This window comes from Mirounga angustirostris, unplaced genomic scaffold (genome assembly GCF_029215605.1).
Source record: "Mirounga angustirostris isolate CCGP_5_RB_7025 unplaced genomic scaffold, mMirAng1.0.hap1 SCAF_17, whole genome shotgun sequence".
In the NCBI taxonomy this organism is placed as follows: Eukaryota; Metazoa; Chordata; class Mammalia; order Carnivora; family Phocidae; genus Mirounga; species Mirounga angustirostris.
The window spans coordinates 15,007,003-15,018,635 of NW_026991725.1; the positions used below are offsets into that span (position 1 = coordinate 15,007,003).

Below are 11,633 nucleotides of genomic sequence, written 5' to 3' on the forward strand. Positions count from 1 at the left end.
GCTTCCCGCCAAGCAGAGAGCCTGATGCGGGGCTCGATCCCAGGACCCCGGGGTCATGACCTGAGCCGAAGGCAGACGCTTAACGACTGAGCCACCCAGGTGCCCCCCCATCTACTTACTTTTATCCTAGAATGGACTTCTGTGAGCCTTCTCTTCTCCACCCTTCCTCCTTTTTCTTTGCAATGATGCAGGATATAAATACGTAAAAATGAGATAGGATCCCGCAGAATGAAGAGCACAATCCTCAGGGGCTGCCTGCTGTGGACCTCCAGGATTCCTGACTCTCCGGACTCATTAAGGTTGCTACCAGTCGTGCTCACATGGAGTGCTTACTAATAGGTGCTCTGCATACAGCGTCCTGTTCCATCTCATAGCAATGTAGTGAATAGGACCATTAGTCCCAGAACCTTGACTCCGATGAGGCAGTCTGATGCCAGGATCTATGCTCTTACCCAGGGCCTCCTACAGGGCTGTGGTGTGAGGTGGCTCAGGCTGCACATTGCACAACTCGTGGGGGCACCATTTGCACAGACGGTGATGTGAATGGCGCCCCTTGGAGTTGTGCAGTGCATGGGCCCTGGCCTCCTAAGTAAGAGCTTAAAGCAAATGTTTCCTACCTGCTTGACAGGCTTAGAAGGGCAGCCCCCACTACCCACTGAGGGGCTTTGCTGCTCAGGATTTATAGGACTTTCTTAAGGTCATGGTTCTTCATGTTTTAAAAGCCTATTGGCACGAGAGCCCTCCCACCTATATACACATTTGTTTAGGAAGCGGGGAGCCCAGCATGGGCCCTGCACGCTGACACCAACCGTGTAAGGGCATGCACTCGGCCGCTGTCCGTGGCTCTCTCCCTTGGCCACCGCAGACTTATTGAGCAATATATTATGAGTGTGGCTCACTCCGATGATGTGTTATGGATAAATCATTAAGGAGGCAGCTCACCGCGGTGATGTATTGGTGTAATAGATCATCAGAGTGAAGTCTTATGCCGACCTACGGGCTGGCTCAAAGGGTGGTGTCATTCAGGGAAGAATTAGCCCAGCAGCAGATCTGGCTTAATTACAGGATAAAAGGTTTGTGAATGATAGGCTGAAGTCTGCAGCACTAGCATTTTGATTCTTGATGTAAAAATATAATTGGGCTTCCTGAGAGAATTTTTGATTATTTCCAAACAGCCTTCCGCTCCATCACAACAGCACGACCGGCCACGTGGTGGCAGGGGTACTTTCCATCGGGGGGCTCTCCAGGCCCTTCCCACGTCTGAATTACTGTCATCCTTTCTATTTGTAGGTCACAGAATGAGTTAAAGGAGATAAAATCCAGGAGGCCTGGCTTTAAGGCCATCAGAATGATGTCCTTAGCAACCAGACCACGGGAATTGAGTGATTTATTCAAATCATCATTAACTAAGGCAGTGGTTCTTGACTAGACTTGTATGCACATGCGGGGAAGATTGGGGGGGGTCTGCTGAGTGTGTGTGTGTGTGTGTGTGTCTGAGGACATCAGCATCTTAGGGACAATAGTAATAATCATGTTTATCAGACATTTGACATTGTACTACAGACCTTGCATGTATTATTTAATCTCATGTAGTTCATATGACAACATTGTCAAACAGGCATTCTTTTTCTTCTTCTTTTGCTTCCTCCTCTTCGTCCTCTTCTTCCTCCTCCTTCTCCTCCTCCTCATTTTCCAATTGAGAAAACCAGCAAAAGCCGGCATCATTGGCCCAGGTTGGACAGGGGCTTGGTGGCAGATCCAGTGAGGCTGATGCTGCAGGTGACTCCTATAATCTTCCCATCCCACCCCCAGACCCCCTTCCTTTGAGGACCCAAAACCAGCACTTTTGTGAACTGCAGGCCTCAGTGAGCACCACTTGAAAATTTGATTATTTTGTTTTAAGACACATAAATCAAACCTCAGGTATTTGTCGGGTCCCAAATGTATTCTGAGTTGGTTATTTCTTGAGAAACTTGTAGGATGAGGCTAAACAATTTGGACCAACTCTCGCATTAGAGACAACTATAAAAGCATAAAATAAGTTTTGACATCTTCTTAAATAGTATTAAATTGCTGACAAACAGTAAGAAATGATGAGGTCAACAGACGGGAAGAGTAGGAGCCAAAGGGGTGAGTGGGCACAGAGGTTGTTTTTGCCTTGAGGGTTACTGATCCTCAGTGGCCTTGCAGCCTACCGGGAAGAGGGAGCCAGGAGACAGCCCAAGGAAGGGCTCTCTCCACAGGAAGCTGGGGGAGGGCAATCTGGAAGTGGAGCAGCCATCACCCAGAATCACAACGTGAGGTTCCAATTACCAGATTGTCCCAGTCCGGGAAATCGCAAGCCTTGCACTTGATCTAATTTGGGCTCAGCCTGGTATGGCTTAATGCATCAGAGAAGCAGATTTCTGGGCATAGGAACTTTACCATTAGGCCTTCTATTATTCCTGTATTTATTGGACCGTGGTCAGTGATAACCAGGCACACAAGGAAACCTGACTCCATGAGTGAGAACCAGCAAAACAGACAATAAAAGCAGTTCTATAAAGACTTTCAATATTGAAGCCGTCAGACTACAGACAATAAATAACTTTGCCTCCTTACTATGTTTAAATAAATAAAAGATAAGTTTGAAGATATCTTCGGAGAGCAGAAAACAAGAAGTTGTTATAGGACAAATATGCAGCTATCTATCCACTGTTCTTCCCTCCCACTCCATCCCCCAAAGAAGAAAGAAATTCTGAGCTGCAGAATTCAATATGGAAAGCTCACTTGGTTTATTATGAAGCAAACGAGAAGAGGCATTGTTCTGTCTCAATATGCTTATTTTCAACAAAGAATGTCAAGCACAGAACTTCCTTTTGACCTTTATTCGTGCCGTGAAAAAATTACAATTTGAAATTTATGATTAACATGGAAGGCGGAAGTAAGAAATACCTTTAGGCAAGTTGACTGAAACATCTTGAAAATAGACAACAGACAATATACCACACCCTATTCTGCAAAAAAAGAGAGGAGTATACAACCTCACATTTTTAAATCGTCATAGAAAATGTATTTCATTTGATTTGTAAATGTCAAAATCTGCAGTGTAGGTGGCTATGATATTATGGGGTATAGATGACATTGCTAAAAATCTGTAGGATGTTGGACTAAAACATCATAGTTAAAAACACAGGCTCTGCCTCAGATAGACTGGTTGGGGTTCCAGCTCTGCCACGTACATTTTGTAATTGTGCGCAAATTCCTTAATTTCTCAGAGCTCCAGTTTGCTCATCTGCAAAATGGAAATAATAATAGCACTGCACCTGATTCAAAGGGTTGAGGGAGCCAAGAAAGATCCTGGATGGAAAGAGCTTTACATTCTGCTGACATGTGAAACGTGCCATTGTGCCTTTAGCTTCTTGGAACAGCATTACCCCATCCAAGTGACGTTGGCATTTGCATTTTGCTTGTGTTTAAATCCAGGAAGGATTTATGTAAGGAGATTGACTCCCTATGTGTTACGAGTCAGAAAAACTCTTTTACCATGAAAAGGTGATGAGCTTTGGCTCCTGGGGGCCAGCTCAGGGCTGCTCAGGCTTGGCCATTTACAGTAAACCTTTTGATAAAGAAGCCACTTATTCTTTATTGATAAATAAAGGGTGGCCTTGATTTATCCACCCTAAAATCAAGGGCATCTCCTTGTGAAGGTAAAAATCCAGGTAAGATAAGATTGATCATCCTGCATTGCAGAATTTATTAAAGATGTCCAGATTAAAAATTGGGTTGTCTGCCAATCAATCAGCCTGTTTTCTACGTTTTTCTCTGCAATTTACTAAAAATATTCCTGTATAACACTGACCCCCCTGTGGACATCATAAATGCTAATCTCTTTTCCTTTCCTTTCAGAAAGACAAGCTTGGTTGTGCTCCCTAGCAGATGTCCCTGGGTTTGTCCTTGTCTTGCTGAAGGCTTTACTATTATTATTTAAAGTTTTCTCGAGTCATATGATTTAAAGTGAGGAAAAAGGGCACATGAGTGGAATTCACCAATGAAGTGTGGCTTAGGCTGCATTCTCCTTTCTTTGGGTAATCTCCTTGAACCCCAGTGAGAGGGGACAGGTTGGAAACAACCAACCTGAAGATTGATCTAAGGCTTAACTATTGATCAGTACACCTGTTGGGGTTCCTTGTGTCAAAGAACCAAGTCAGCATCATTGGAGTGTCCCAATGTCTCAGCTTGAGTTTGGGGATGTCTTAGATTGGGTTCCCTGGAAGCAGACCCTGAGATGGAGAGCTGCATGTAAAACATTTGTTAGGGGCATTCTCTGGAGATACACCTGTGAGGGGGCAAGGCGGCAGGACCAGGCAGAGGGGGAAGATGTCCCCTGTTGTGGTTGCCATGGAGACCTCAGCTAATTGTACAGGGACTCTGCAAGTAGGATGGCCCTTCAGAGTTGCCGCCAGGTATTGGGGCTGGGCCTTTGCATCTCCTCCATCAGCTAGTCATTGCTAGGGCCATCCCTAGGAGAGGATGCACCTTGGGTAAAGCAATTTCCAGGGAGGGATGAAGCTCTGAGCCATCAGCAGCCCATATTTTCAGCAGCTGGGGGATGAGTGGGTGGCCCCAAAGAGGGGGATCTCAGCAGACAGAACCCATAGCAGACTGTCCTTTGAGCTGTTCAGATTTACTTGCTTTGCACAGTAAGTTTGTTCCATCTCTATGGAGATGTCCAAAGTGTGGACCTTGGTACATCCAGAACTTGATGAGGTGGTGGGAGCTGAGGCCCTGGCACTCTGGAGCCGGGACACCTCTTCAGAACTCTTCCAAATGAGAAAAGGAGGCCGAGCATTTGCATCCCCACCTAAGTCAGTCCTTGGCTATAGGCTGCACACTGGAAGGCATGTAATTTTGGGCAAGGCAGTTCCCTGGGGCTAGAGTGATCCCCTGGGGCTAGAGTGATCCCCAGTGAGGGATGCAGCCACGAGTCATCATCAGCTGATAGTCTCAGCAGCTAGAATGGGTGCAGAGGAGGTTTGGGCAGGGGACCACAGTATCCACTCAAGGGATCAAACTCCAGGGCAGGGACCAGAGTAAGGCTCAAATTTAAGGAGTCACTCATCCTTAAGATCATACAAATGCAAATTTGGTACTTGCCTCACCCTAATCCGGGCCCTGTCTGACATTCATTGGAATCTAATATCAGAAATGGTAGGCATTTCAGGTTGACCAGGATAAACTTCCCAGTTACTATGAAGGCAGCCTCTTTCTGAAACTGGTGGAATCTTGGACAACATAGTCCTAGAATATTTCCTTTCCACTTCTCTTCGGGGAATGGAAAGGTGGACACTAGGGAAAGGTGTTACTTCTTATTACTGCCAAAAAAATTTCAAAACACCTTTCCTAACCAGCCAGTTCTTCTATAACTTTGTTTGTCTAAGCCCCTGGTCATTTCCTTATGATCTTTGTGTTATGGAAATGAAGTCAGAGGAGGGAGTTGGAACTAGAAGAGTCTTCAGTTTCCTTTTATTACCATGGCATCGAGGACATTGTCCAATCCTGAGCCTACTGGCCAGCTTCAGTGGCTGGGACCACTCCCCTGCATGAGGGAGCATATTCTAGAATGGTCAGGAGAGAAGACCAGCCATGCTATGCTAGGAGAATCAGAGGTGGTTGAAAGGCCAGAGAAACACGTAACTCATAACGCAAGTAAGAATCAGAGTTGGAGCCCCACAGGAAGAAACAGCAGGAGTTGATTATAGAGCAGGCTGAGCGAAGGGTGACATGGTGTGTGGGGCAGCATCATTCCAGAATTGATGCTGAGCCTGTTGGATTCTGGCTATGGCATCCTGGGTATATGAGAAATCCATGCCTAGTTTTTGTCTTTCCCTTTCACACAGAGTCTTGGACCATCCTTCCCAACTTAATATATATAGTCAAGGCAATTCTAACCAGATCCCATGGTGGGTTTTCTTTTTAACTTCACAACTTGATAATAAAGTTCATCTGGAAGGATAAATGCATGAGAATGGCTAACAAAATTTTGAAATATCAGAATGTAGTATTACTTACTCACTATCAGAGGTATTACAAAGCAACAATAATTAACTCAGTATGATACAGGTATAGGATTAGGCAATTAGACCAGGGGAATACAACAGAGAGTCTAGAAAAAAATTGATATATATATGGGCATTAAGTATATGACAAAGATAGCATTTGATATCAGAGAGAACAGGATAGGTTGTTAAATAGTACTGGGAATGGGTTGTGAATTTCAGGGGAATTTTAAATTTAATTCTCTATCTGATACCATGCCCCAAATAAATCCCAAGTGAACTAAAGATCTAAAAATAAAAAGTAAAACTATGAAAGTACTAGAAGAAAATATAGGGTCTTTTTGAGCATGACACAAAACCCAGAAGACGGCAGGGAAAGAATGACAGTTCTGACTACAGGAACAAACCAACAACAACAACGTCTGTATGATGAAAAATACCACAAACAACAATTAAAGAATGGAAGAAAATGTTTTAAACATATATACTAGATAAAAGGTTAACATCGATAATATACAAAGAGCTGCTACAAATCAATAAGAAAGAGAAATGCCATAGACAAACGAGCAAGGGCAATGAACCGGCAATGTGCAGAGGAGGAAATACGTGTGGCAGAGAAAGCATGAAAAGATGAGCAACCTCAGCAACAATTAGAACAATACACATTAACAGAAAATGAGATATATTCTCCCTATTGAAACTGGCAAAGGTTAACCAGATTGCTAGAACTCAGTGTTTGGGAGGATACAGATAAAAAGGGATATATAGCTGGAACTGAAACTTGCAATAACGTTTTTGAAGAATAATTTAGCAATATCAGTCAAACTTAAAACATATTTACCCTTTGACCCAGAAACTATACTTCTCAGAATTGATCATACAGAAGCTGCCTTCGAGAGAGAAGAGACGTAGGCGCAAGTCGGTTTACTTGGCATCATTTGTTACGGCACAACAGTGAGAACAGTCCGTCAGGGGAAGAGAGGTTGGGTAAATTACGGGATATCCATTCAATAGAAAGCCATTAGAAAGAACAGGGCTGATCTATGTTGTATAGATTTGGAACAAGGTCCACAAGAAGCTGTTAGTTAAAGAAAAAAGCAAACTGAATTTTACGTAAAGCATGAGTCCATTTTCTAAGCAGTTAAAAAAACAGCATTTAACAATTTAAGTTCCTATTGTAGAAATTGTCAAGTTCATAAAAAGTGAAGAGCAATAGTGCAATGAACTAGAGTCCCATCACCTTGTTGCAACAATTTTAACTCTTGGTTGTTTTTTTTCCCATCCCATTCCCTTGCTTTTTCCACCTGTGGATTATCTGAAGCAGATCCCAAATAGCGTATCATTGCATCCATAAATATTCAGGTCCACTTCCACATTCAAAGGATGGCGCAGGCAGGGAAGCAAGGCTCAAAGAATACACATGAAGTTGATGTCAGTGGTCATTGTAGGGAAATGGGACTGATGAGGGTGGATTTTCATTATAAACATTTTGGTATTATATGTTTTGTGTTTGCATTATTTAGTTTTTAAGAAGCTCAGTAAAGTTTTTAAGAGAAAGAGAGAAACCTCAACCATCCCTTTTACCTCTACAGAACCTCCTTCTAAATTTTAAAAAAGCAAACAAGTAATTGTTCCTTGATTTTTTTCCTTTAAAGTAAGCTCTAGGCCAATGCGGGGACTTAAACCATGACCCCTTAAAACCCACGACCCAGAGATCAAAGCATGCTCCACCGACAGAGCCAGCCAGGCGCCCCTATTACTTGATTTTTTTTTTAAGATTTTATTTATTTATTTATTTGAGAGAGAGAGAGAGAGAGAAACAGCATGAGAGGGGGGAGGGTCAGAGGGAGAAGCTGAGCAGGGAGCTGGATGCGGGACTCAATCCCAGGACTCCGGGACCATGACCTGAGCCGAAGGTAGTTGCTCAACCAACTGAGCCACCCAGGCGCCCCCTATTACTTGATTTTTTAAAAGCCACTTCAAGGGGTGCCTGGATGGCTTGGTCGTTAAGTGTCTGCCTTCAGCTCAGGTCATGATCCCAAGGTCCTGGGATCGAGCTCCGCATCGGGCTCTCTGCTTAGCAGGAAGCCTGCTTCTCCCTCTCCCACTCCCCCTGCTTGTGTTCCCTCTCTCGCTGTGTCTGTCAAATAAATAAATAAAATCTTAAAAAAAAAAAAAGCCACTTCAAATCTTTTATGGAATGGCTTGGGATTAATGCATCAATAAAGATATTAAAACTTGAGTACATACTTAATATTTATTATTATCGGAGTATCCAGTTTTGGTCAAGTCTTTGATAGTTGAGTTGTAGCCCTTTTTGTGCTGCGTGCATAGTGTGTATATTATAATAGAAGCTCTTTTTTTTCTTTTTTAAAGTAGGCTCCATGCAGGGCTTGAACTCATGACCCTGAGATCAAGACCTGAGCTGAGACCAAGAGTCGGATGGTTAACCAACTGAGCCACTCAGGCGCCCCCCTGAGAAACTCTTTTAAAATCAATGTTGCGGGCGCCTGGGTGGCTCAGTTGGTTAAGCGACTGCCTTCGGCTCAGGTCATGATCCTGGAGTCCCGGGATCGAGTCCCGCATTGGGCTCCCTGCTTGGCAGGGAGTCTGCTTCTCCCTCTGACCCTCCCCACTCTCATGTGCTCTCTCTCATTCTCTCTCTCTCAAATAAATAAATAAAATCTTTAAAATAATAATAATAAAATAAAATCAATGTTGCTATGGACTGAAAGTTTATGTCCCCTCCCCCTCCCCATTCATCTATTGAAATCCTAATCCCCAATCCCCAGTGCGAATGGTATTTGGAAGTGGGGGCCTCTGGGAACTGATTAGATCATGAGAATGGAGCCCTCATGAATTAGTGCCCTCATAAAAGAGACCCACAGTGAGAACATAGCTGTCTATGAACAGGGAAGTGGTTCTCACCAGACACTGAATCTACAGGCACCTTGATCTTGGACTTCCCAGACCTCAGAACTGTGAGAAATAAATTTCTGTTGTTTATAAACGGCCCAGTCCTTGGTGTTCTGTTATAGCAGCTCAAACGGACTGAGACAGATGTGTACATTTGTTACCATTTTATGGAACTGCAGTGACTCAGTTGCCAAGTTCGCAGAGAGAGACTTTGATTGGCCCGCGTTGGGTCAGCTGTTCCCTCCTGGCCCAGTGAGGGGGGAGGGTGGCGTCACTGGAGGCAGGGTGGGGGGCCCTGGGTGGACATTTCACCTCCACTGGGCCTGCTTCTGTGTTTCTCTCTGGTGTTTCCCTCCCTCATGTTTATTGACATAACAGCCTCAATCAGCCAGGAAGAACATCCTGGAAACGGGAAGTGGCTTCGAAGGCAGATGATCTGGGTTTGAATTGACTGTGACTTTGAGTAGGTCCCTCATCTCTGAGGCTGGTTCCTTACTGGAGTAAAAGGTTGTGAGAAAATGCCTTATGGGTGAAGAGTACTGAATACCTGCCGGGCACACAGTAAGCCTTCACCTTTGTCAGGAAGCATGAGCTTGGACTTCTCATTCAAGGATGTGCCTGCTCCTGGAACATTCTGGTGTGGAGGCCTCGGATTTGCCACAGCCCAGGCCCTGTTAGCAGACGCTGTTGGCAAAGGCCTCCTCCTTTCCTTCTTCAGCTGGGCTGACAGGCCCAGGCACATCGGTGGCCCGTGAAGCACCATCTTCACATCCAGGGGCTCCTCGGCTGGCTCTTCCCCATGACCTTGGAGTTCAGCCCCCAGGGACATTTCCTCACAGACCTAGTCTTCCCACTCAGGCCCATCTCCCTCGCCACAGGGTTCTCCACAAGCCCACTTGGATATGCACTAATGCCATTATCTTTCCGAAATTAAAATCAAGCCTCAACCTATAATGTTTCACGGAGAGGGAATTGGGGTTATATATTCCTGCGTCGAGCGGTATTCTATTTCAGTCATAGCATTTAATTATGATTGGTATGTTAGTGCCCACCGGAGCATAACAAATTGTCATTATGTTATTCTGCTGAGTCTAATTTAATTGGCAAGTTGTCACAAAAGCAATTATCCATCATTTATTTTGTTGCCATAACCACATCTAGAAGAGCACCTGCTGTCTGTGAAGAGAAATGTGCCACAGTCTCTCAGCCCTGGATCCAGGCCACTTATCTGACACAAAGACATTGCTTCCCCTTCTGATTTAAAAATATGTTCCTCATTTCCTGCTGTGGTCTCAGGAATCCTCCTGGGGGAGCCTCAAAGTGCCAAAGGAAATTCATGGGCTGGGAATTTTCCTGGGGTCCCAAGGCGAGGCTGGAGGTCAGCCCTGCTCTGTCAGGGGGTGGGTGGGAGGCCGCAGGAAGAAACGGGGCCCGAGGAGGTCCGGGACCTGACTGAGGTCGGGCTTTGCTCCATCAGCTGTTTCAGTTGCCACCTCAGTGATGGAGTTATAAATATTTGTTGCTCTTTTCTCCCAAGGCACGCCGGTGCTCGCTCCCTGGGAAGCAAGATAGTTTGGCCATTTCACAGAGAGGGAAGCTGAAGCCCTGGGGACCGGAGACTCAAAGTCATGAGGGAAGGTCTGAGGAGGAGCAGAACTACAGTGAAGATCTCTGGAGTCCAAAGGCTTTTTCCATTTTTCAGAGTAAGCATCTGCAGGCAAAACCAAGGTACCTTTGGGCCTGGCAGAGCCCCAGGATGTGCGTCTGGTGCAGTGGGACATTCCTCTGGCCTCCTAAGAGCAGGGCTTCATTGGCCTTATGTCACGTGGACATATCAGAGGTAGAGGCTGGGCAGGGGGGAAGAAAAGAGACCAAAGAGAAAAGGGAGGGAAGAGCCACCAGACTGCCTGACCGCTCCGAGGGCCCGAGACGGGAACTGCCCACTCTCCCAGGAGCTGCCAGTCCCCAGCGCTTTGGAAGGTCCCGCTGGCCACATCCCTACCTGGTTGCCTCCCCATGCTTGAACAGCAGCCTCCACACCCAAGTGCAGTAACACTTCTGTGAGTGACGAAGTCGAGGCAAGCAAAGTTTTATTCGTGTGATTTTTCTCCTACAGTGGGAAGACAGTCATTCCTAAGGGAAGATGAAGCCTGCAGGTCTGTGTCCTGTGGGCTCAAAGCAGGTGCAAAAATGCTTCCATGATGCTCTTATTAGCATAGTAAACAAAAGATTCATTAAAAACAAAAACAAAAACACCCCACCCACGATACTGCAAAGGGGAAAAAAGAATCAGACCTTTAAATCAACCAGCTTTTCCCTCTGGGGCCAGTCTCTCCTCGATTCCCAGGCCACCTCTTCGGGGACACTGGAAAATTACCAGCTTCCTGCACATAGGCAGATCCATTCTTGCAATTCTTAAAAAAAAAAAAAATTCTCTCATTGTAATTGCTGACTAAAAATAAACTAGGGATGTGTCAGGTTGCTCCCTCCTGGATCAGCATTATCCCTAAGGAATGTTCCTTATGGCTGTGGAAAAGTCGCTCTTGCCACCAGGAAGGCCACCGTAGCCAAATGTCCAGGGTTCTCAGGGGCCAAAACTTACACAGCTGATATCAGAGCAGGAAAAACTTTAATGGGCAGGGGGGAGGCTGTGCGTGAGGGCCCTGCTGGGCCCAGTTG

General features: G+C 45.4%; 1 protein-coding gene across 1 annotated transcript in view; it reads left to right on the top strand.

Annotated features, from left to right (window-relative positions):
• Positions 1-10,541, top strand: part of MRPS23 (mitochondrial ribosomal protein S23) — a 29,872-nt gene extending 19,331 nt beyond the window's left edge. Inside the window, exon 7 of the mRNA XM_064582665.1 lies at positions 10,492-10,541. Coding sequence (XP_064438735.1) covers positions 10,492-10,526 — 35 coding nt within the window. The 3' untranslated portion in view covers positions 10,527-10,541. The remainder of the gene's footprint in view (positions 1-10,491) is intronic.
• The last annotated feature ends 1,092 nt before the right edge of the window (positions 10,542-11,633 follow it).